We start from the raw sequence: 27,166 nt of genomic DNA, 5'->3' as shown, positions 1-27,166 counted from the left end.
GCGGAGCCGCTTGCTGCATAACCCGCTGCCGGGCCGGGCGCACGAGGAGTCTCCGCTGCCGCCATGTCTGCGCTGCTCATCCAGGAGACGGGCGAGCTGGCCCTGGGTGAGTCCCTGCGGGGCGGCGGCTGAGGTGGCGGGGCGCGGGCCCTGTGAAGGAGCAGGTGCCTTTCGGGCCCCACATCGCCCCCTGAGCGGGGCAGCGCGGGCAGACCCCGGCCTGGGGTGGCTCTGAGGCCTGGCCGAGCAGCCCCGCTCCGGGAAGGACACGTTGCTCTAGAGGTCGGTGTTACTCGCAGTCGCTCTCCGATCCCTCGCGTGGGGAGGTGCTTGGCCTGCAAAAGGGCAGGTCCCCTCGCGGGTCAGTAAGGGGTTAAAACACAGGCAACAAAAAGTAGGAGTAAATGGTCAATTTTCATCGTGGAGAGAGGTAAGTAGCGAGGTTCCCCCGGCCAGGGACCCGTGCGACCTATTCAACATATCCCTTAAATAACGAAAAACTGGTGAGATGGCAAAGTTTGTAGATACTATAAAATTATTCAGGATCGTTAAGTCCAAAGTCAATGGGTTTAAAACAAGGAAGTGTTTCTTCACTTAATGCACAGTCGACATGAGGAACTCATTGTCAGGGAATGTTGTGAAGGCCAAAAGTATAAATCAGTTTAGAAAAAAAAAAAGGAGGATGGGTACATCAGTGGCTATTAGCTAAGATGGTCATGGATGTAACCCCGTACTGTGGGTGTCCCTAAACCTCTGACTGCCAGAAGCTGGGCTTGGATGACGGGATGGATCACTCAAAACTCTTGATTCCCTCTGTAGCATCTGGCACTGCTAACTGTTAGAAGACAGGATAATAGGTTAGACGGACCATTGGACTGACCTACTGTGGCAGTCCTTATGAAGTGGCTGAAAGGTCCCATCATAGCCTGCTGCTGGGCGAGAGGCACTACTACTGGAGGCTTGTGTATGCTAAAGAGGTGGGCGCTGACCAGTTCTGGGTTGAGAGAGCTGCACCCATTTCCTAGTGTATCTGGCCACTATCTCCATCAGTGTTCTGATGCAGGAAACAAGCTGTGCTAGCCACCATCAGAAAGGCAGTATGTGATGTGTAGGGATTAAATCCATTCCAATAGGCAGCATAGACAACCTTTTTCCTTGAATGCCATGAGGCAGTTCAGTGCTGTTTTTTTTTTTTTAATCTGATCAGTTACTACCCCATGGACGTACAGTATGAGTCACTGTTGTATCATTGCAACTAAAAAGTTTGTCCTCCAAATATGCTCAGTTAATTTTTTACAAAATTTTTAGACACACTGTATCCCAAATGCTTTATTGTAATAACTAAACATTCATCCCTTTTAAAACAAACAAAAAGGGGACTTGGATTTGAGTGATGTGCTGGTTATCTTATACTAAAACATCCCTGGAATTTCTCAGTGTTATAGATGACAATTTCCTAACTCAAAGCCAACTCGGGGGGATTCTATATTAGATCTTGTTCCAATAGATAAAGAGGAACTGATCACAGAACTAAAAGTTAATGGTAGCTTAGGTACAAGTGATCATGACTTGATCACATTTATAATGTGCAAGCAGAATAAAGTCCAGACCAGTAATATATATAATATACTTGGTGCTTTCATAGGGCCAATTTCACAAAGCTGAAAGCACTTATGAGCTAAATCAGCTGGGAGGAATAATTTAATTGAAAAATGTGAATGATAATTGGGAATCATTTCAGAACACCTTTGTAGATGCCCTAAAAAGCCACAATTCCACAGCTGAGGAAGAAGGCTGTATTGATTAAAAAAAACAACCTGGTTTAAAGTGGAAGAGAAGGCAGCTGTAAAATAAATAAGATAAATAAAGTGGAATAAAGGGGAAGTTAATAGTAATGACTATAAATCAGCAGTTAGGAATTGTAGAAAATTGATAAGGGAAGCCAAGGGACACAAGGAGAAATTTATGGCAAGGAGGAGTGTTTTAAAATATATTATGAACAAAAAGAATCCTGACAACGGTATTGGTCCATTGCTAGCCGGACTTATCAATAATAACACCGAAAAGACAGAAGTGTTAAATAAATATTTGTTTTTTATTTGGACATAAGAACGGCCATACTGGGTCAGACCAAAGGCGATCTAGCCCAGTATCCTGTCTTCCAACAGTGGCCAGTGCCAGATGCTTCAGAGGGAATGAACAGAACAGGTAATCATCAAATGATCCATCCCCTGTCGCCCCTTCCCAGCTTCTGGCAGACAGAGGCTAGGGGCACCGTTTCTGCCCATCCTGGCTAATAGCCATTGACGGACCTATCCTCCATTAATTTATCTAGTTCTTTTTTGAACCCTGTTATAATCTTGGCCTTCAAAACATCCTCTGGCAAAGAGTTCCACGGGTTGACTGTGCATTGTCTGCAGAAATACTTCCTTCTGTTTGTTTGAAACCTGCTGCCTATTAATTTCATTTGGTGACCCCTAGTTCTTGTATTATGAGAAGAAGTAAATAACACTTCCTTATTTACTTTCTCCACACCAGTCATGATTTTATAAACCTCTATCATATCCCCACTTAGTCATCTCTTTTCCGAGCTGAAAAGTCTCAATCATATTAATCTCTCCTTATATGGAAGCTGTCCCATACCCCTGATTATTTTTCTTTCCTTTTCTGAACCTTTTCCAATTCCAATATACCTTTTTCGAGATGGGGCGGCCACATCTGCATGCAGAATTCAAGATGTGGCCATACATGGATTTATATAGAGGCAATATGATATTTTATGTCTTATTATCTATCCCTTTCCTAATGATTTCAAACATTCTGTTTGCTTTTTTGACTGACCCTGCACATTGAGTGGATGTTTTCAAAGAACTATCCACAATGACACCAAGATCCCTTTCTTGAGTGGCAACAGCTAATTTAGACCCCCATCATTTTATATGTATAGTTGGGATTATGTTTTCCAGTGTGCATTACTTTGCATTTATCAACATTGAATTTTATCTGCCATTTTGTTGCCCAGTCACCCAGTTTTGTGAGATCCCTTTGTAACTCTTTGCAGTCTGCTTTGGTCTTAACTATCTTGAGAAGTTTTGTATCATCTGCAGATTTTGCCATCTCACTGTTTATCCTCCTTGTACAAAAGAGTGCTTCACTTAGGAAGGAGAAATCAGATACAAAGCTCTAAAATGGGGGGAATAACTGGCTAGGTGATATACTGCTGAAAAGGATCTGGGGTTTATAGTGCATCACAAATCTGAGCCAAAAATGTGATGCAGTTGCGAAAAAGACTAATATCATTCTGGGGTTTTGTATGTAAGATATGGGAGGTAATTGTTCTGCTCTACTCCTCACTGGTGAGGCATTGGCTGGAGTACTGTGTCTAGTTCTAGGTGCCATACTTCATGTAAAATGTGGACAAATTGGAGACAGTCCAGAGGAGTGCAACAAAATTGATAAAAAGTTTAGAAAACATGACATATGAGGAAAGGTTAAAAAAACTGGGTATGTTTAGTCTTGAGAAAAGAAGACTGAGAGGGGACCTGATAAGTCTGAAGGTAGGACAAGAAGTAATATGCTTAAACTGCAGCAAGGCCATTTAGGTAAAATGTTAGAAAAAGCTTTCTAATCATAAAGGTAATTAAGCTTTGGAATAGGCTTCCAAGGGAGGAACAGGCTGGACAAACATCTGTCAGGGATGGTCTAGGTTGACTTGGTCCTGCCTGAGCGTGGGGTGCTTGACTTACTGACCCCTCGAGGTTCCTTCCAGCCCTACATTTCTCTCTCTCTCTCTCTGTCTATATATATATATATATAGACACAGATGTATACACACGCGCTTGAATTTAGGAAGCTAAGAATTGCTGTTGCAGGTCAGATCAGTGATCCATTGAGGTTGGTATTCTCTCTCTCTGGCAGTAGCCAGCACTGGATGTTTCAGAGGAAGGTGTGAAAGCCCTATAATGGACAATTCTGCAATTACATGCCTAGGGGAGTGACGGGGAGATGTCTGACTCCATGTAGTATCTGGCTTATCTCCTGAAGCATGAGGGTCAATATCCCTTGTACATTATCCTAGATAGCGTAACTGGATATTCTTAACATTGGTATTAATATGCCCTTTTTTATTCTTCCTAATCTGTGTGCTAAAGTAATAGTATGTGATAAGTAGGTCCACATCTTAACTATGAAATATAGCTACTAAAAAAACCCAACAAAATACCTTTTCTTGTTCCTTACTTCAATTGTGTTGCTTGTTAATTTCCCCATGTGTAATTTCCCTAACTGTTGTTGTTATAAGTGTCTGGCATACCTTCTCTGTGTGGCTCCTGGTTTTATATACCCTTATCTCACCTCTCTGTCTTCTCCCTAAACTAAACAGTCCTAATCTTTTTTTAGTCTCTTGTTGTATGGAAGCTTTTCCATGCTTCCAATATTTTTCATTGCCCTTTTGTCTGGAGTGAACAGAACTGATGATGGTCTTCGAGGTGAGGGTGTGCCATCAATTTATAGAATGTCATAGTGTTGCTCCCTATTCCTTTTTGAATACAACACATGCACAGTGTTTGGTTAATTGACCACCGCTGCATGTTGGGCAAGTACTTTTATTGAACCATCCTCTGTGATGACCAGGTATCTCTCTTGCGTGAGTTAATTTGGACCCCATCAGCGTGTAGGAATATCTAAAACTTCCTTCCAACATGCTTCACCTTGTGCTTGTCTGCACTGAATTTCATCTGTCATGTTACCTAATTGCCGGCTTTTGTATTGGACCAGAATAGTGAAAATGGATCAGTCCTTTCTTGTATTCCAGGCAACAAGAAAAAGGGGCCACCTGATACAATTAGTAAGTGGTAAAATTGGAACAAATAAAGGAGATACTCCACATAATAGGCCAGAGGAATTTTTGTGGTGCAGGTAACCACCAAATCAAGGGATTATAGCAAGATATTTTTAAGGGCTGATAATGGTTGTTCATTGCTTTTGCAGTTATAAAGGTAGTCAGCAGTTATGTATCAGTGCATGTTTCTTGGTTCCTTTCCTTCCTCTTCTTTTCACCCCAAAAGCGCTCCTCTTCCACCAATAATTGTACAATTAGCTATGTGCATTATAGGTTTGTTTTTGTTGCTTTCCTCTGAAGTATGCAGTCCTGGATATCAGATTCAATGAGCTTCAATGTGGCAAATCCTATATAACTGAGTTATTGTGCATGTCTTGCTAGTTAGAGAGAAGAGACATGGATGTGTAGAATAAAAGGGGCAACACCAGGGAGGATGGTACGGGAGAAAAAACACAGTAAAAGAGGAAGTGGCACAACAGACATTGAGAACAGCTAATGAGGTGAGAATGTATCCTATAGGAATCAGAACAAAAAGAAAAGTGCATAAAGCTAAAAAAGCATTATGCTCTCAGATAACCTACATTTCAAATAGTTATATTAAACCAAATATCCTTATTTTCCTGTTGTGGGAAAAATGTGCACTGAGAAGTTAGACCAAAATTTTGCAAAAATTGGGAGTTGCAACATACACACCCATCACCTTGAAAAGCACAAAAAACTAGTGTGCAGTCACGATTGGTTGGTATCAAAGAAGGTACACGTATCACTTTGAGGAGAAGAGGAACAGACTTTTAGAATAAACTCTTAGGGATGGTATTCTTAAACGTGCCAAAGGAAGAGGATGCCCAGCTCCTGTTGATAATCCATAGGCGCTTATCTCCCTTAGGCACTTTTTACAGTTATACACAAGATCTCTAGTAGTTATTTGCCATCTTGTGTTAAGTTAGTTGTAGTCTTAACTACAACTAACAGTGGTAGTTACTGTGCAAAGACACCACTATTGAGTTAATAAGAACATAGGAATTGCCATGCTGGATAAGATCTAAGATCTGTCTGGCCTAGTATCCTGTCTCTGACAGTGGTCTGCACCAGAAGCTTCAGAGGAAGGTGTAAGAAACCTCCATAGGTGGATGTGGGATACTAGTCTATGTCTACACTGCAGAGTAAGCCTGGGGTTTGAACTCCAGCTCAAGCTTTAACCCCCAATTCCGTCTACACACAAATTGCACTAACCCTTAGCTTGGTCCCAGGACCCCACAGGTGTTGAGTTGATTCAAGCCCTATTGCTTTGCAGTGTAGATGCAGTTCCAAAAGTATTCTACGGGCTGACTTTCTTTGTCCTCTGTCAGTGGTTTGGTGGACAGTCAAGTTTTCCCACACTGCATCACAAACAAAGAGCCATTGCTGCCACATTTTGGGAGCGTGCTAGGAAGTCTGAGGATGTGGGTAGTTGGACTCAGGCCTGCCTAATGCAGTGAAGACTCCAGAGCCCCAGGTAGGAACCAGGGTTCACCAGTTCCTAACCTGGGGTCACAAATGAGTGTTGACACTCAAGCTCTAGGTTAACAAACCCAGGGTCTGGGAACTTGAGTTCTGCTAACCCTGGGCTTACATTGCAGTGTAGACATGCCCTGACAGTTAGAGATTCTCTTGAGACCTGAAGCATGAGGCTTAATGTCTCTTCAAAAACATGTCTTCATTAATTATGATGATGCTGAATATTCTTGATAGCCATATACATATCCAATCCCTCTTAAAATCTTGCCAAGTTTTGTGCTTGCTTTAAAATACCTGTATATGCTTGTTCTATATTACAGGAGAGATGTATGTTTCTGAACGCGAGGGCTGTGATTCTACTGGCGAGGGAACAGAGAAGAAGCCTTTCAAAACAGCTCTGAAGGTATCTGCAGAAAACACACGAAGTCTATTTCAAGTCATGTTGTTTCCCTTCAGGACAAACAGCCAATTATTTACGGAAATACTTAAACTAGTGGTGGGCCAGATTTGATCTGAAAATAGCTTTTTAAGCTGCTGTTCTCTTTAAATGTAAATCTTATATATCTTAACATCGGGTCCTCATTGATGTGTTTTGTAAATTTAGGATGTCCACCATATTATCTCATTGACAGTCTTACTTCAGTACTCTTATGATGAAACTGACTTTTGCACTTTTTTTTCCCTTTAAGGCTTTGATGACAGCAGGAAAAGAACCATTTCCTACTATTTATGTGGACTCGCAAAAAGAAAATGAGGTGATGTAATTTAAATTGATATTTTTAATTAAATGAGGTATTAAGGTTCCTATTTTTCAAGACACAAATAACTTCTTTCTCTTCCCCTCATATCTCACCGGATCCATCTAGAGATGGGATGTTATTTCTAAGACACAAATGAAGAATGTAAAAAAAACATGGCACAGAGAACAAATGAAGCATGAAGCTAGGGAGAAGAAAGAGGTGGGTTATGAATACTGCCAAGTCAGCTCATTTAGAAATTAAAAATAGAAAAAATCCATTTTAGCTCCCCTGAAAATGGTATATGCTAATCCTGAGTGTGCTGTTATAGTGGTGGATGAAGGCCGTAGCAGGCAAAGTGATCTGTAGTGCACTAGTCAGCATTACAACCTTTAAGCCCACTGCTTGTGTGCCCAGATAGTTTAATTTTACCAGAGAAGGGCAGAGAAAGTTAAATGTACATGGTCCTATTCTATCCTTGGATATATGGTTTGACTCCCGTTGACTTCAGTGTATATGTATGTTAGTTGTTTTCACTTCATCAAGACAAGCAAATGGTCTGCATCAGGGATGGGATGAGTTTCTACAAATTTTGGATGTGGATGTCATAAACTCCTCCAACCTTCTCTAAACCAGGTTAAGAGCACTTCTAGGAAGTGTTTCATGTTCTGGGGATCGCACCCATGTATCTTAGGGCAGATTTTTGACATATTGTAGCAGGGCTGAGATTCTATGTAAACATTCATCTTTAGAGATGTACGTAACGGTTTCGTACTGCTGTCTGTGGGGAGTGATACTGGTATAAATAACCTGATTGTAGTTATCGTTAACACCACTACATGACTAATACATAATTTATGGAAAAACTTCTTAAAATTAGGCAGAAGACGGTTTGCGACGAGAGAAGAACCTGGAGGAAGCTAAGAAAATTACCATCAAGAATGATCCCAGTCTTCCAGAGCCTAAATGCGTGAGTGAAATCTAATGCCCTGGATAAGAAGCCCCTGTAACAATCCCTTTCTTATATTTATAAACCGCATGATTCTGAGGTGTGCTCTGCATCATCACCAGCTGTTGAAGACTACTATGCTTTTCCTTCCTTGAGATTTTATTCTTTCTGGTCATTAGCATATCCTCATATGTTTCATCTCCCTCATTCACCTCACAGTTCACTGAGCCTGCTTGACTTTAATTTTGGATTCTTCCAGTACACATGCACCAGAGGAAAAGAGCCAAGCTGTACTTCTGCTTGAAACAGCCTGATGAGTTTTTGTTGTTTTTTTTTTAATTGCTAAAAAGATCCTTGTTTAAAATCTGCCCTCAACAGAAGGGCTTTTGCCATGGTGGGGGATGGAGGAAATATTGCTGATTTGAAAAACATACATACTGAATTAATATCCAATATGTATGGGCCCCAAGTTCTACTGAATTACATTCGTGCAGCCACACTGAAGTCAGTGAGGTTTGGCAAGTCTAAATCAGAGGAATTGGGAAGCAAAAAATAAACATTCTGCCAGATCACAATCTTGAAGACACTTCTTACAGCATGTGTGAAAGAATTTTGATTTGAGATTTTCACTCCAACATAAGCAAACGGACAGTGTACTCAGTTGCACAGAAGTCAATCTCTCTTTCCCTGGCCAATGCACTGTAGTAATTCCAACTTGCAGATGGCTGGGGCTTTAAAATCTATTAACCGATAACTAGATAAGTCTGAAGAGCAACACCAGCCTGCCAATTGGAGAGTCAGTCTGACCATGTCAGTGCCTCAACAGTGACTTTGCGATGGGATTCAATCAGTACCAAAATAAAATGCATCAAAAAGTGCCAGTTATCTACAATTCTAATTCATTATCCTCTCTCATATTTTGGCTTCTAACCGAACTCCTATCTTACTGAGTAGTTTTAAAAATTAGTGCAGAAAAGGCTGTTCAGACCTCCGGGTGAAGGAAAGCTGTGTGTTCAAGGTCTCTTGCCCATAATGGGGTGGCAATTTGGTATATATTGAAGTATAAGTAATATCTGAGAGGCATGGTTCTCAAGTGAACTTTTACACGTGCTGACTCTTGTTGTATTCAGATCAGATGTAAAACCAAATTTCTGATCACTTGTGGTCATTAAAGTTCCCACATTGCTATCTGACAGAGTACGACTGTTAAGCAGAATGTAATAACCCAACATGAAATTTGGTTAGGACATCAGAGGTGCTTAAACACAAGCCTTTCTATTTTTAACTTGATAGGATATTCTTCCCTCGGTGCCCTAAACTGTCATGCAGAATTGATGGGTGCTGTTCAATCCCTGTTGTGTTCTACCCCAGATGTCTGTGCATTTTACTGGTTAGAAGCTGTTTCTGGGTGCATATCCTATATGCCCATGTCCCATGAATCTGTGGAAATGAAAGGCACTGTCTAAATGTCGGTTTGTTATGATTTATCTCTGTGTTTCATTGATTTTAATCCATGCTTTACAGGTGAAGATTCGTGCTCTAGAGGCACACAGAGGCCAACGAGTGAAGGTTTTTGGCTGGGTCCACAGGTTACGTAGACAAGGTAAACAGTCCTTAATGTAGACAAAGTAAATAGCTAGCCCTTAAAAGTAATTGAGTCAATGCAGAGAGGGGGAACAAGGGGTAGAGTATAACAGGACATATTCTGGCTCACCTTGCTCAGGCTAGAAAAGCTGGGAGGTGCGTGGAAAATGAACAGCTTCTGTAGCACCTGGTAAAGCTGTCCATCCTAATCCACTGATGCTTCATAGATGTCCTCTGCCAGGTATCCTAGAAGGGTTGAACTTGGTGTGACCTGGGGATCGGGGTGTGATGCTGGTTGTCCTGCTTTAACAGTGATTCCTATTGCACGGCAGGCTGTGCAATCTTTTTCTTCCCAGAAGGAAAAACTTGAACAAGAGGGGATGAATGGGAGGGGCTACATCGTTTTCCACACAATAGCTGTAACTTGGGCCTATATAGTCGGCACCTGTGTACGGCCGGTCCAAAGGGCCTGGCCCTGAGAACATCCAACACTCCTTGTCAAATTACTGGGGGTAAAATCCTGACCCTATTGAGATCAATTGGAGCTTTGCCATTAACTTCAGTGGAGCCAGGATTTTGCCCTGGGGGATTTGGATGCCTAACACCTAGGATTAGGCTCTACATATGACTTCATCTTTCATTATCTTTTGGCGTAAAAAACACAGTTGTGTGGAAAGGATTTTATCATCCAACAAATGTTTTAATGTGTAGTTCTGGTATTTATTAGTGATCATGAGCAACCCTTAACAGACAAACCCTGAAAACAAACTGCCGTGATAACATTTGCTGGGTGTGGGCCTACTGAACTGAATAAAGTAATAGTTTTGTCTGACGAGTCTGGGTTTTTGTTTTTGTTAACTAGGAAAAAATTTGATGTTCCTTGTGTTAAGGGATGGCACAGGATTTCTGCAGTGTGTCCTGTCAGATGAACTGGTGAGTTGCGGGGTTTTATTTCTGCAATGCAAAAGAGAAACTATTAATACCCAGTGTTGTTTCCTTTATATGCCCCACTTGAAAGTTTGACTTAACGATATTAAGGTTTAATTCATTAAACTTTTATGAAAAGTTTAAGGGGGTCTCTTTTTCTCACTCATACCACCGGAGTTTTTCTTGTTCACAGAATGAGTTAATGAGGAGATTATGAACCTTCTTTCTTTGTCTCTGGACCCTTGTAGAGTTTGTATTCTAGCTGTACATTTAAAATATCTTTGTCTGTCTCTTTTTCTATAGTGTCAGTGTTACAATGGAGTGATCCTCTCTACGGAGAGCAGTGTGGCAGTGTATGGTACACTAAACCTTGTTCCTGAAGGCAAGCAGGTGAGGGAGTTAGTTGCGGCTGTGAGTTTGGGGTTCCCCCCCACCCACCTATCACTCAGTCAGATGGTAAAATATGGCCCTTTTGGGGAGGGGCAGGGAAGGTGGAGGGAACAGGGAAAGAACTCTGTAATTGATTTCAATGGGGATTGCTGCTCAAAAATTGATGGCATGATATGGTTGAGTGTGTGTGTGTGCGCGCGTGTGCATGGGTTTGTGCTTGTGTTCGTTAGTTCTAACTGGGTAATATTTCTAGTTTATCTTTTAGCTGAAGTTGCATTTCCTTAGGGTACTAGTATGGAAGAGTATTGTCTTTTAAATATAGACACGGCTTTAGTTTTCCTAAAAAGTGAGATGAATATTTTTTTTAAATAACTGTTTTAGTGGTAATGTGATTCTCAACTCTCCTTTCTAGCTGAGATTTGTGCTTGTAGGCTCCCCTCTATGCAGGATAACCTGTGGGAGCATAGAGACCTTAATTTGGCCTTTTTGTTAATTTGAGAAGGACACAAAGCCTGAAAACTGGCCTTTAACGCTGTTTGTGTTCTTTAATGATGATTTCAGCATCATTTATAACTGCTGGAAATGTATAAAAATACAATAAGGTTGTAGACCAAAAACCAAATAGTGTTTATATTTTGCTGCCTTGTAATTGGTCATGTAAATTTCAGATTAATACTTATGAAGTCTTTCACATCTGGAGCTAGGGTCAGTTCTACAATAAGTAGCTTCATAAAGGATGCCCATAAAAAGAGTTCAAACTGAAGGTAGGGCTGGAGAATTTTCCAGGAGTTCATATGGGGAGAGAGACTGGATGAGGATGGTCCAAAGTTTCAGGATATCCTTTAAAATATAGTAATGTATAGTAAATATAACTCCCAAAAAACTAATAGTAGGACATTTGTTTTCTAATATCTTCTCAGTTGCTCTTTGTCGAATTAATTCAGTTATAAAATCTCTTCTGCAGAATAAATATAAATCCATATTGTAAAACCGATGCTTGAATATAGTTTCTTGATGTTTGTTGGATTTTCCTGGGGGGAAAAATTCAGAGAATGAACAACAAAAGAGAAGCTATTCTGATAGTGCTCTAAATAGCTTCTAAAGAGCCAATTTTGAAGAAGATTAGGCTGTTCAACTAGCCACTGATGGTAGGACAGAATGGGACAAATTCTGCCAAATTTACACTCCCAGTACCCCCATTGATATTCTGTATACTGGGTTCTGCCCAGTATCTGATTTACTGAGTTCCCATTAACTATGGCACAATCTGCGGTGAGACTTTGTTATGTTGTAGGCCCTTCCTGAACAATAGTTAAGTGTGAGTTTTGTTAGAAAGGTGTTAATTTATTCAGAAATTTCATCATGCAGTGAAAATGTATTTACTTCTACACAAACACTTGTGTACGTTTTATTGAGTCTAGAAAGTTTGAAAAAGGGGGGAAAAGAAATAGTCCAGATTGTGACTTGTTTGGCCCTATCTACTCTCTTTCACAGAGTTTAGGAGCCATGTTTGAATACAGTTCAGCAAACTTGTTTCCAAAATGCACTTGCCAGCCAGTGTATGAACAGGTCCCAGCAGTGTTAGAGTTGTTTTTAAAAACCTGGGCTACAACATGCTATCTGGCAGTATCCACACTGGTGGGCAAAACAGAGCTAGAAACCTATTAGCTGGAACCGTGTGTTTAAAGCAGGTTGTAATCCTCCCTATCACTCTGAGGAGACTGACTGCATCCATAAGAGAACTTGTCTAAAGAACCCAGCCCGAATTGTATTGGAGCTTATAGCAGCTAGTATCAAGTTAAAATGATGATATCAGGTCACAAATAACTTATTTTAAAAGCACAGTAATATCCTTCACTTTGTTAGTAATAATACCTGAGGATATTAAACTCTAACTTCTAACTATTTTGTGCTTTTTGTTTACTATTTATATTCATTAGCTCATTATTACATTATTGTCTCTCTCATTTCGGACAGCGAAAGCCAGATAGAATCAGAAAATGAAACTTTTGCCTTAGGAAATGGTATAATGTTTGGGATTATGACACTACAGCATACGCTACTTGAACTCCAAAATGGACAATTTGTTGTTTCCTTGTTCAGCAGTTAGCTAAAATTAATAAGGGGAGGGTTTTCTGCTTTCATATTGGGGTGAAAGTCAGCGCAATGCAGAAAACTCAGAAAAGCCCCCACGTCCCATGCAAGCCCTGGGATGAAATTCCTACATAGTCTATATATGGTGATTCTTCCATCATCATATGAGCAACTCCCATTGACTTTAGTGAGAGTTACATGTATCCTTCAGCAGGAGGAGACGGGACAAAAATATACAAAGGTCAGAATGCTTTAGATTCCTATCAAGGGTTATTTTGTACAAATGTGTGTATTTTTATGGGATTGGGGAGAGGAGGAGGGATTTTTTCACTGTTTTCACAAGAGTAGCAGTCATTTGGAAACATTGACAAGCTGCCTCAGACCATGTAAGTTCTGAAGATGAAAATCTTTTACACTGAATAACTTTTTATTAATCAGAAGTAGCACATAATGCCACTGTAGTTAAATCAGTGGATCCCAACCCAGTCTTGGGTTGCAAATCATTCGTCTAAAGGTGGCATTGTTGAATTACAAAAAATGGCATTTTAAAAGCATTGCCTTTCTCAGTAGGTCTTGAACATCTAGGGCTAAAACAGAGTTATTAGCAACAGAGTTAAGTTAGAATATCAAGTTACCATTTTTAGGTGACAGTACAAAACTTCTAATGTGTATGTTGTTTCTTCTAAAACCCATAGGCTCCAGGGGGCCATGAGTTGAGTTGTGACTATTGGGAGCTGATTGGTCTGGCTCCAGCTGGAGGGGCTGATAACCTGATCAATGAGGAATCGGATGTTGATGTGCAGCTTAACAACAGGTATATGATGATCCGAGGAGAGAACATGTCCAGAATCCTCAAGGTGCGCTCCATGGTCATACAGTGCTTCAGGGATCACTTTTTTGACAATGGATATTACGAAGTAAGTATAGCTTTCTTTCCTTCTCCAGAGCTCAGTGACGCTTCTAGATATACTGTATAGACTTTGATAATGAATTGAATTACACAAAAATTACTTGTCAATTAGGAGACCACTTTCTGACTGTTTTTATAGACGGAATTCTTATCTTAATAATGAGGTTTTGTTTAACAGATCACTCCACCGACACTAGTCCAAACGCAGGTTGAAGGAGGCTCCACGCTATTCAAACTGGATTATTTTGGCGAAGAGGCATACTTGACACAGTCCTCCCAGCTGTACCTGGAGACCTGCATCCCTGCGTTAGGAGACACGTTTTGTATCGCCCAGTCATACAGAGCTGAGCAGTCCAGGACGCGCAGACACCTGTCAGAGTATGGGAATCATTGTAGTATAAGTATGCATGTGTTTAGAGGGCAAGGGAGCAGCAGTCAGTCAGGAACAATAGGACTCTACAAAAAGGAAGGTAGAGCGTTATGCTAATATGCAAGGGGCTGACCAAAGCTTCTTTGGAAATATCCTGCTCCCAAGGTCAGTGGGTGGGAGGCAGAGCATTAGAGGAGACTTTGACTCCTCTTCTCTAATTTGTCCAGGTGGAGAATGTCTTTTATTGAGCTTCTATTGTTGGAATGTGCTGTGGATGCCATTGTGTAACTTGTGAAGGGAATAAAGTTATAAGTAGGGCTGTCAAGCGATTAAACAAATTAATCGCGATTAATTGCGCTGTTAAACAATAATAGAATATCATTTATTTAAATATTTTTGGATGTTTTCTACATTTTCAAATATATCAATTTCAATTACAACACAGAATACAAAGGGTACAGTGCTCAGTTTATATTTATTTTTTATTACAAATATTTGCACTGTAAAAAACAAAAGAGAGAGATAGTATTTTTCAATTTCCCCGTTGCAAGTACTGTAGTTGGCGATTGGTCCTGCTTTGAGCAGGGGGTTGGACTAGATGACCTCCTGAGGTCCCTTCCAACCCTGATATTCTATTATTCTGTGAATCTCTTTATCATGAAAGTTGAATTTACAAATGTAGAATTATGTAAAAAAACAAAAACCCTGCATTCAAAAACAAAACAATGTAAAATTTTAGAGCCTAGAAGTCTACTCAGTCCTACTTCTTGTTCAGCCAATCACTTGACAAACAAGTTTGTTTACATTTGCAGGAGATAATGCTGCCTGCTTCGTGTTTACAATGTCACCTGAAAGTAAGAACAGGCGTTAACATGGCAGTGTTGTAGCCAGTGTCACAAGATATTTATGTGCCAAATGGCCTAAAGATTTATATGTCCCTTCATGCTTCAACCACCATTCCAGAGGACATGCGTCCATGCCGATGACGGGTTCTGCTCGATAACAAGCCAAAGCAGTGCAGACCAGTATATGTTCATTTTCATCATCTGATCAGATGCCACCAGCAGAAGGTTGATTTTTCTTTTTTGGTGGTTCGGGTTCTGTAGTTTCCACATCAGAGAGTTGCTCTTTTAAGACTTCTGAAAGCATGCTCCACACCTTGTCCCTCTCAAATTTTGGACAGCACTTCAGATTCTTAAACCTTGGATCGAGTGCTGTAGCTATCTTTAGAAATCTCACATTGATACCTTCTTTGCATTTTGTCAAATCTGCAGTGAAAATGTTCTTAAAATGAACATGTGCCGGGTCATCATCTGAGACTTCTGTAACATGAAATAAATGGCAGAATGCGGGTAAAACAGAACAGGAGACATACAATTCTCCCCAAAGGAGTTCAGTCATAAATTTAATTAACACTGCACCCCAAATCCCTCATCTCCAGCTCCACCCCAGAGCCTGCACCCCCCCCCCCCCCTCTGCCCCAGGCCTGAGCACCTCATGCCCAGCCCCCCGCACCCAACGCTCTGCTCCAGCCCTGAGCTCCCTCCCACACGCCGAACCTCTCGGCCCCGCCCTGCCACATGAATTTTATTTGTTATGTACACATCACCTCCATATTGGTGCACATAACAAAATTCATTCTGCACATGGGTGGGAAAAACTACAGGGAACACTGTTGGCATGTAAATACTTTGCAATGCCAGCTACAAAAGTGCCATGCGAATGCCTATTCTCACTTTCTGGTGACGTAAATAAGAAGCGGGTAGCATTATGTCTCGTAAATGTGAACAAACTTGTTTCTTTGCGATTGGCTGAACAAGAAGTAGGACTGAGTGGATTTGTAGGCTCTAAAGTTTTACATTGTTTTGTTTTTGAGTGCAGTTACCTAACAAAAAACCCTACATTTGTAAGATGCACTTTCACGATAGAGGTTGCATTACAGTACTTTGTATGAGGTGAATTGAAAAATGCTATTTCTTTTATCATTTTTAGAGTGCAAATATTTGTAATAAAAAATAAATACAAACTGAGCACTGTACAGTTTTTGTATTCTGCGTTGTAATTGAAATCAATATACACCTCTACCTCGATATAACGCTGTCCTCGGGAGCCAAAAAATCTTACCGCGTTATAGGTGAAACCGCGTTATATCGAACTTGCTTTGATCCGCCAGAGTGCGCAGCCCCGCCCCCCCGGAACACTGCTTTGCCGCGTTATATCCGAATTCGTGTTATATCAGGTCGCGTTATATTGGGGTAGAGGTGTATTTGAAAATGTAGGAAAAACATCCAAAATATTTAATAAATGTCAATTGGTCAAATGTCTATTGTCTATTATCAGTGCGATTTAAAAAAAAAAAATGAATTGCGATAAATCAAGTTTTAATCGTGATTAATTTTTTTGAGTTAATCACGCGAGTTAACTGTGATTAATCGACAACCCTAGTTATAGGCTAAGAGGGGAGGGAGGGAGGGGGCAAAATGGCAATTGGGATGAAATCCTCCCCTCTCATAGGGAGATTGTCTTCATTACTCAAGTCCTCTTGCTTGTGCATGGCTGATGAAAGGAGGGGAAGTGTCTTCATTCTGATGACTAATGGTGATGTGACCTTGTTCTTCAGATATACTCACATTGAAGCTGAATGTCCTTTCATGACCTTTGAAGACTTGTTGACCCGTCTGGAGAATTTGGTGTGTGATGTAGTGGACAGAGTCTTGAAATCGTCTGTATCAACCTTCCTATATGACCTAAACCCGGTATGTGGTGGTGTGGCAAGCAGTCCTGAATATTCACCTCTGTTTGGCGAGAAATATGACTTAATGTCCCTCAGAACCTCAGCCTAGCCTCCTTTTGGCAGCATATTCACACGGGGCGAACAGAGCACAGCAGTGAGCTCTGATCATTTGTAAGACACTCAATGACATCAAAAGGAGTCCAGCCTCTGCAAGGCTGATACCTATGTCATGCACGGATAGGGGTGGTGGTTTATATCTTAAAGTCTCAGGACAAGCTGCTGCTGTTTGAATTCCAGAAGTGCTTAGGGAGCCCCATTCATGGATCATGTAGCCTTTTATTTTGCTTAGAGTGAATTTGATGATGTTTTACACCACCATGCATTCAGCTCTGGTTGCTACAGTTTCAAACTCACCAGAGTGAAATTGCATCTGGTGCTTTTCTCAAATTTGGAGACTTTAGGAACACACAAAGTTGAAGGACAATGACCACAGACACGATCACAAGTACAAAGTCTTATCTGTACTATGAGTTTTATTAAGCAATAAGTTACAATTACCCATGCATATAGAAATCTGACAAAAACCTATGCAGTAATTATAACTGTAGTCACACTCACAGCCTCAAAGATATTCTAGGGTCGAATGGACCTCTCAATAGATGATCATCGCTAGAGGGATGGTTCTTGCTGGGGCTTCCTGTAGGCTCGTCCCTTGGGACTTCCCACTTTTACCCAACAATGGAACCCTCTTTTATAGAGTAATTCTTACCACACCTAACACCTTATACTTATGCATGAAGGTGTCAAACTCTTTTCCTTATCTGTACCTCCACACCCCATAAATATGTCCTGTTTTTCATAGGTTGTTCTTAGTTCCTCTTAATCTCATTAGCATCTATGCATGCCATGTACTCTGTGGTCAAGACAGTCATTGAAAGATGTTCCAGTCAGGTGTTTCGCGGTCTTGAACAATACATTGCGGTCTATTTCAATCCATTTTTTCGTAATACCACCTATTGGCACATCTTATGAAGTAACCTTGTGACCTTGCTGGCACAGGGTTATTCCTATGTCACCCACTCATGTCAAGTGTTCTTAAGGCTATGGCCTAGTATGGCTAAGCTAAAATCTTATAGGTCTCCGCCTGTAGACCTTGCCTTCCAGCCATGCTTTACTTATATACCTAATACACACTCATCACTCCTAAATATTTATCAATCCCATACTTCTATAATCCTACAATTTAAATCTATTTAGCATAAATTGATTATATATGAAATGGCATATAAATTGACCATAACATCACATCATACAATGACAAATGGATGATAACTTGAACTAATTGGTTACAGCCAAAACCCCACTGTGCTAGGTACTGTACAAACAGAACAAAAAGCTTGTCTCTGCCCCAATCTAGGTATCTGACAAGAGACAAAAGTGGGATATAGACAGACAGGGAGCCTGAGGAAACAGACAGTATTGTGTGGTTTCTAAGCTGAGACACAGTGCTCCGTAAAGCTGGTTCCTCCTCCTCATCCTGTCTGCAATGACCCACCTTACTTCACTGTCTCCTTAATTTCCCCCCAAAGCCAGCCAACAGCCTCCTACAACCAGCCAGTCTCCTCTCAGTCACTAGCCAACTCCTTCATGTTGCACAGAGACCAGAGCGTCTCCAGTTTCCTTGGCTTGTTCTGATAAGCACTGCCTTCCTCCTACTTGTTTAGTCTCTGCTCAGGACCTGGGATTGGGGGAGATGTGATACAGCACAGGCCAGAGAGAGGTCTTTCCTTAAAGAGGTGAATGTAGCAAGTCTGAACTTGCTGCAAGTACCCAGCCCCATGTCCCAGCAGATGGAAACTCTCTTGGCATAGTGTCCTGTAGTGCTATCTGCGGTACGCTGTGGAACTGGTGCTGATGTACCCAATGCATCCATGCACAGAGGGGGTCAATAGCCTGAGTGGTACTGTATTGTATCCCGGTTCCTGCAGAGAGCATTCTGTGGGTTTAGAAAGCTGCATGTGGAGAGGGATAGATGCTTTGTGTGCACACAGTCACTCAGTACCCCAGACACCACCAGATATTTACCTAAGGCTCCCATAGAGGCAACTGCATTGCATTAGTGCACACACCATGCAGGTAAGGTCCAAGAGCTGTAGAGGGAGCCTCATTGGCACAGCTCTTTTGGCTGGGAGGTGTAAGGGAGACCAGTGGAGGCTTGAATCAATTATTTTTAAAAATACACAATTTGAAACAATCCACTCTATTAAATCAACAACAACAAAAGTAAGTTAGAAAAAGCAATTCCTCCATGGTTTGAGTTGTTACAAACAATTAATGGAGAAATCATACATTTGCTATATATTAGCCCAGCATTAGTTTGTTGCCTCTCTCATTCAGACAATTTAAAGCATGGTTCTATTATCAAAGGATTCTTTGTCAAATTTGCTCTGTCTCTTAAGTTCTTTCTAAGCATCACAAACTCTTCCTGGGATCTGAAAGCCAAGCTGTATTCATTCTGGCTACAGCATCTTTTCTAGTTTGTTTCAGGGGAAGAATCTTTATAACTAATTTGTTAAAGCATGAGCTAGAAAAGCATCTGGCTTGTTCTTTCTAAGCCCTACTGGCTGTGCACTGCTAACAGGAAAGCTTGTGGTGTTCACCAAAGTGAGCAGATAGGACTCTGAAAACACAGGGAATAGATCTCCTGAGTAGGAACGTGCTTTCTTTTTTTTTTTTTTTTTTTTTTTTTTAAGCCTGGCTACTTTCCTAACTCTAACTGCACTGCTAAAAGGAATTGACCTTTCAAACAACACTAATGTTTTCGTGTGTGTCTAATCTTACATTGCAGAACTTCCAGCCCCCCAAACGACCTTTCAAACGAATGAACTATACAGATGCCATTACATGGCTAAGGGAACACGGTGTGAAGAAGGAAGATGGCACTTACTATGAATTCGGAGAAGTAAGACCCTTTTGCCCTCTATTTTTTTGATATCTTAAAAGAGGTTGGAGCTCAACTCTGAAAGTGTACCATACTTGTGGTTTCTTTCCTAATTTTGTGACTGGATCATAATGCAATAAATGCAAACAGTGGTTTTATAAAGTACCTACTGACTATTTTTTGGGTATGGCCTGGTCTTCTAGCTGCCTAAAGGGTAATGTTGATCAGTGGGGCCAGGATTTCTTTAAATCAGTGTCTTTGTCCTCCTGAATACTGGGTTTCAGAACCTATTCTCTAGTTTGCAGACATGTGGAGGGAATATGGCTTTTAAGATGCTCTGAGCCTGAGGATCCATAGGGAAATCCACATGAATGGAAGAGGAAACCTAATGCAGACACATCCCCTCTGCATGGCATTCCCTCGTGTGTTGTGCTAACATTTTCCTCCCATTACTGTGTACTACACTCGAGGTAGCGCAGGATAAGTGGAAGGAACTGATGCCACTGGGTTTGGAAGGAAGCCTCCCTTGTGGGCAAAAAAAATTAAAATAAAATAAAAATGGCAAAAACACATAATTTAAAATCAAAATTTGGATTAAAACTTTTGGTCAAAAATGTTTCAGAAAATTGAGAAATTTGAATAAAATGTTTTGGTCAAAAAATTGTATTTAGGGTACACTGAGAAATTGTTTTTAAAATGTAGGTTAAAAAATTTGGACAAATTGTATTTTGCTTTAATAATAATAATAAAAAAAAAAAAAGTGGCCAAAGTTGTATTTCAGTCAAAAAACCAAGAAATTTGGATCAGGAAAATTTTATTATTTTGGCCCAAAAAGCTTTTGATTGAAAAGTAGAGAAATTTGGGTCAAAACTTTTGGTGAAAAGATCCAACCTCCTTCTTCTCATTCTCTTTTAACCTCCACACTGTGGGTCTCCCCGCCCGACTCCTCCCTGGATTTGGGGTCCTTTGCACCCTTCTCTGTGCACAGTAAAGGAGACAAAATTACACTTTTGTGACCTTGACATAGTCCAAATCCTCAGAGGGGCGGTGCCTCTGCAGCTCCTGGTGCAATCAATGAAAGCCCAAGGTGCTCCATCCCTTTTCAGCACCTGGCCCTGAGTTTCTAGTGTCTGGTTTATCTTTCTAAGTTTTGCCACACAATGTGGCGTTCTTTATTCATCGCAAATAAGACTGAAGCTGCCTCTGGTTTGAATGGTCATGTCTTTGGTGCTGTCAATGCCTGCCTTAACCCAGAATTGAGAGGGAAATCATGTTCTATTTTAGATTTCTAATATAATTTCTACATGTATTTAAATCGCAGGCAACAATGGAAGTGAACATTGACCAACACAAATGGTTGTTACAAGCAATGCTGCTTCAATGAATGACAAATGTATCTGTTGGAATTAGACTTAGGCCTGGTCTATGCTACAGAGATAGGTGAACATAAGGTAGCTTACGTTGACCTAATTATGTCAGTCTACACTACGGCCTTGCTCCCACTGATGTAAGAGCCCTACTACACGGACATAACAACTCTGCTTCCATGAGAGGCATAGGGCTTATGTCAGTTAGTTAGGGTGATGCAGTGCTGGAAATTGACAAGAAAGGCTGTTAGGCTTCCTGCTGTGAACCCTGTGCCTGGCACACAGCTTGGGCTGTCACCTCAGGACAATTGGGCTCCCGGCCAGGCTACCCCTCTTAAGTTGGTGGAAGCACTGCTGGTGAGAATGTGCACGGCTGAAGGAGGGCAGTGTGGATGTGAAACACCGCAGCTGTAAGTCGACCTAACATAGGTTGACTTAAGTTTGTAGTGTAGATGTGCCCTTAGTTTCTTTACATCCTGCACCACCTATTGCAATTGAAGGCAGCCATTTAGAGAATGGTCATAAAAGGTGGAATTCCAGCCTGGATGAGTTGAAGCTGTGCTTTGATTTTGATGTTGAGACCCCATGCTGGTGATGTTACATTTTTGTATAAAATAGATTAAATACTACAAAAAAGGGATATTTCATTGTAGTTGCATTTTATGTTGGATCATGTGAAACATATGTTACCATAGATTTGACTGTATGATACTTAATGATTATTAAATAGTTACTTATAGCATAGGCAGAAAATACTAGCAATCTAATAAGGGTATTAAACTGTGCCTGTTTTTTTATTAATAGTAAAACTGCTGAATTGATTTAAAAAAAAAAAAACCCAAAACTTCTGGAGTGTGTATTGCTAGGTGTCCTTCAACATTCCTTAGTAACTTCAAAGTTAGGAGGGTTTTGATGCAGTGGTACATATAATTGGTCTTTAACTGGTCATTCAAGATATTCATATATGCAATATATAGATTAAAGGAAGTGCTTAAACAGTTCTCAGCAGTGAGACCTAATGCCCATGGAATGTATAGCATACCTGGGTTTCAGGGCCAGATAAAACTAGCCTCTATGTAACAGTAACTGATCATCTGAAAGAACTCCACTCTCTTCTCAGCTTCCAGTCTGGGACTAGCTTAGTTTTCCTAGTGTCTTAGCTATTCCTAGCTGTTACCCTCTGATATGTAGTGAATATTCTGATGCAAAATAATTTTTTCCTGATTTAACTTCTCGGAGTTTGATTAAAATTGCTTCTCCTCCACCCCTGCCAAAAGCTTTCCTCATATCTCTGTCGTTATACTGTGTGTTCTTTTTGCCTGACATCTATAGGAGAAAAGCCTAGTGCTGAACTCAAGCAGTGTGTCTGGCCATAAATGTTGTTAAAATCTTGTTTAACCTCAGGATATCCCAGAAGCTCCCGAGAGACAGATGACAGACACCATTAATGAACCAATCTTGCTGTGTCGATTTCCTGCAGAGATAAAATCCTTCTACATGCAGCGTTGTCCTGAGGATTCCCGGCTTACTGAATCTGTCAGTTTGTGTCACAGAGTATTCGTAGTTTCTTTCTGGGAGGGGGGTGGGTGCTTGTGTGTGTGAATGCACAGAAAAATATAATAAATGACTGGGTGGGAGAGTCAAGTGGGATAGCTTTCACTGAAATAATATTTTTGCATGTGTCTGTGCATGGCCTGTTTGCTTTAAAAAAAGAAATATTGAAGTAAATGTATACCTGCCCTGAAAAGAATAAATGTCAGCACTTTACTAGGGCTTTCGTTTAGTCTGATCACACACAAATGCTATATAAAGATAGTATTCAGTCTAATAGTGGGAGGAAAAGAACAGTCTTACCATTAACGCACAGGACCAGAAGTCAGGAGAGCTGGGTGCTATTCTTAGCTGTGCTGCATTTTGTGTGTATGAGGAAAGATTAAAAAGACAGGGACTACTCAGCTTGAAAAAGAGACGACTAAGGGGGGATATGATAGAGGTCTATAAAATCATGACTGGTGTGGAGAAAGTGAATAGGGGAGTGTTACTTATCCCTTCACATAACACGGGAATAGGGGTCACCTGATGAAAATAATAGGCAGCAGGTTTAAAATAAAGAAAAGGAGGTGCTTCTTTACACAATACACAGTCATCCTCTGGAATGTGTTGCCATGGGATGTTGTGGAGGCCAAAAGCATAACTGGGTTAAGAAAAGAATTCGATAGCTTCATGGAGGATAGGTCCAACAATGGCTATTTGCCAAGATGGTCAGGGACGCAACCCCATGCTTCGGGTGTCCCTAAACTTCCAACTGTCAGAAGCTGGGACGGGATGACCGGAGATGGTCACTCAAAATTGCCGGGTTTTGTTCATTCCCTCTGAAGCATCTTGCACTGGCCACTGTCTGAGACAGGATAGTGCGCTAGATGGACAGTTGATCTGACCCAGTAGGGCCATTCTTATGTACTTGGATAAGTCAATCAGCCTCTCTGCTCAAATTCCCCTCCTGTAAAATGGGGCTAATAGGACATGCCATCCTCCTTAGAGTGTGCCTTAGAAGTGCTACCATGCTAACCTTTTAAGCCTATGATTGGTTTTGGGTTTGCTTTTTTTCCTGTTGCAAGTAGCTTATATGTAATAGTTTGTGACCTCCTGTCTTGTCTGTTTTAGGTTGATGTATTGATGCCGAATGTTGGTGAGATTGTTGGAGGCTCAATGCGTATCTGGGACAGTGATGAGCTACTAGAGGGTTATAAGCGGGAAGGTATTGACGCCACACCTTACTACTGGTATACAGATCAGGTACGTGAATAGACTTTACTCCCTGCATGTCAAATACAGAGGATGTGGCTTTTTCAGATCATGCTAAAATGATAGTAAAAATTAATCTGGGCTGTTTATTTTAGAGAGATCAGGACTTCTCTGTCTTTTGGCCACTTGACCCATTGCATCTTGCAATTGGTTGCTACCTGTGGCAAGGTCGTTTTTAGGCTATTGAAATTGCTTTTGCTTGCTGCGGTGCATACATCCTCTATTAGAGCTCCCTGCTTAGAGGCTGCAGTGCAGCGTGGAAATGGCTGGGCATGTGAGTGCAATTCCCTCGGAAAGTCTTCTGTCCCTGCTCTGCCTGTTTGAAAGGCAGTAGTTCCTCTTGGCAACTTCCAAGTATAAAATATTTTTGCTGTTAGTGGACAAAAGAGTAACTTAGTCTGTTGGAAAATTAACAGTTCATCTGCAGGGGGAGGGGAATGGGGTGGAGAAGGACAAAAGGGGGAAAGAAAGGAGTGTAGTGTAAAGTCCTCTTTCCTTCCTGCTCCCTCTTTCCCACTCCTCTCTTTTCTGGATAATAAATATCAGGAATCAGACACACACTCATTCAGTGGGATGAGCCCATTTTAGTTTCCCCATTTATCATTCAGGATATGAGCCCCCGAATGTGATATTTATCCCAGTGTAGATGAGTAACAGGCTGATGAGTTTTAAAAATATTTCCTCTTTGCATTTTGTTCCATAGCGTAAATATGGCACATGCCCTCATGGTGGGTACGGCTTGGGCTTAGAACGCTTCTTAACATGGATTCTGAACAGGCATCACATCCGTGACGTATGTCTGTACCCACGCTTCATCCAACGCTGCAAACCTTAACCACTTCCTCAGGAGAAATTCAACAGAAAATCAAAGCAACTTCTAAAATCCTACATGTGAGGGCGGTGGGGGAACAGTGCACTATGTCATCCTACAGTCCGTCTAAAGGCAAGAGCTATTGCTCCTTGTTGCTTGAGCCATAAAGTAGTACAGTTTTACTAAAACAACTATCTAATGTAGCAGCTGAAAAGGTGAAATTTTGCTTATTTGGAAGGTAAAATCACTTTTAAAAATCTACAGAAAAATTGCTGTTTTGTCATTTTAAAAACACCATCTGGTTGGGGCATTGCAGCTTTTAGCTCATAGCAAAGTTTTCATATTAGATTGATATTTGAAACATGCAGTGTGTACAATACTTAACATGCAACATTTATTTCTCCTCTGACTTTAACATTTAATCTGTATGTATCTTAAAACATTGGGGCACTTGATTTTCTTTTAAAAGTAATTTGGTTTATGTTCTATCTGTGGTTTGGGGGTTGTTTTGGTTAAATTAAAAGGCAGATCATTTAAAGTTACAAATACTGTTGTGTATTAATATGAGAGTGTTCAACAGAAGTTAATAAAGATGGAATCATGTAAACTGTTAAAAATACAATGTTAGAACATTTGGGCCTTCACTTACCCAAGCAAAACTCTCTCTGCAGTCAGAAGGAGTGTAGAATTGAGCACATCCTCCTAATACAAAAAGATCTGCTTTCTTTTGTCAGAGTTCATTAATTTGGAAATGATGGCTTCAGTTTTGCAAGGGGCAGAGCACCCTCTGCTGCTTTTGATGTCTACCAGAGATCAGCAGGCTACACCTTGCAGAACTGGGCCCTTTAACAGGACCAGCCATTGTACAGCCTACATGCTGAAATAGAGCGAGGTGGATGTGTTCTTAGAATGTTGTGTCTAGCTTCTCCTGTACACCTGCATGTTTGAGCTCCCTTCATCAGTTGGTCACTGTTGCTTGACACATAGGAAGAAAACTGAATTTTAAAGACACTGATACAATTTGGTAACTTTGAAACAGAAATAGTTTAATTTCAGCATTCTATGATTATTTGGATTAATGTCCTCTTTAAGAGTATTTTAATCTAAGGAGCATATTTTCATAGGTCAGTAATGTCTTGTCTCCCAGATGGCTCTATACTGACTAAAGTTTGGGTAATGGGCTCAGTGTACTGTTTCTGCTTCTCCTCTGTGGGTTCCCTCAATGATTGTAATCAACTGTTACTTAATTATTAAGTGTTTTGAGCTGTCAGAATGCATTTTAGTCATAAATTAGATAAATCGTACTGGAACAAATAGTAGGTGGGTTATTTGAGACCTACTTGGATACTTGCCTTGGGACCTAGTCTGGACTTTTCATCTACACTGTATTTGTAAACTGTTAAACTTCACATTTCTGTAGCAAAACTTTGTTTTTCCTTTTAGCATTTTGCATGTTGCACACATAAATCAGTCCAATCTGCCAGTCAATAAATTTAGCATAACATACAAAAATGTGTTCAGGGTAATAACTTTTGGACTGTCCCCTTTTTGTATTTGTCCTTTTGTTTTCCACTGGTATGTTACTTCCTTAACATACTCCACCCTGTCAAAGGACATGTCTACATGGGAAGATTCAGGAAAGTTTAACTGAATTAACTAAAGGTGTGAACTTAAAGCACATTAATTAAATGAAGTGCATTAAACCTCCTGCTCTCACTCAGAAGTAAAACGGCATTATTGCTTTAGCTTAATCTCCTTTGGGTATGGTTACATGGGGATAAAAAATTGGCAGCTGGCCCAGGTCAGCTGACTCGGGCTTACGGCCCACAAGCTCTGGGGCTGAAAAATGGCTGTGTAGACGTTTGAGCTTGGGTTGGAGTCCGAGCTTTGGGATCCTCGACCCTCACAGGGGTCCCAGAGCTTGGGCTCCTGTCAAAATCTGAGCCCTGTGAGTCTGAGTCAGCTGACCTGGGACAGCTGCAGCTGTGCTGCAGGGCCTTTATCCCCATGTAGGTGGACCCTCTGAAGACATTTAAGGCTAAAATGAACTAAGGTTACTTCTGAATGAGTGTGTCCACACAGGCATTTAATGTGCTTTAACTACTGTACTTTGAATTCATACATTTTAGTTATTTGCCTTAACTTTCCTAAGAGTCTCTGTGTAGACGTGCCCAAAGAGAAGTGGGGTACTGCATCATATTTTTATGTGG

The 27,166-nt window shown here is 40.8% G+C and overlaps 1 protein-coding gene across 1 annotated transcript; it reads left to right on the top strand.

Annotated features, from left to right (window-relative positions):
* On the top strand, positions 1–26,457 carry NARS1 (asparaginyl-tRNA synthetase 1). The gene is made up of 15 exons (XM_065406021.1): positions 1–106; positions 6,658–6,740; positions 7,027–7,092; positions 7,204–7,296; positions 7,955–8,044; positions 9,548–9,626; positions 10,470–10,540; positions 10,838–10,924; positions 13,714–13,935; positions 14,107–14,306; positions 16,919–17,054; positions 19,881–19,994; positions 22,745–22,876; positions 24,005–24,136; positions 24,849–26,457. Exons 1-15 carry the CDS (start codon positions 64–66, stop codon positions 24,978–24,980), a joined length of 1,680 nt encoding a protein of 559 aa, XP_065262093.1. The 5' UTR covers positions 1–63; the 3' UTR covers positions 24,981–26,457.
* Positions 26,458–27,166: the final 709 nt, after the last annotated feature.

Source organism: Emys orbicularis, chromosome 6 (genome assembly GCF_028017835.1).
Source record: "Emys orbicularis isolate rEmyOrb1 chromosome 6, rEmyOrb1.hap1, whole genome shotgun sequence".
NCBI lineage: Eukaryota > Metazoa > Chordata > Testudines > Emydidae > Emys > Emys orbicularis.
This window is presented reverse-complemented; position numbering and strand designations above follow the sequence as displayed.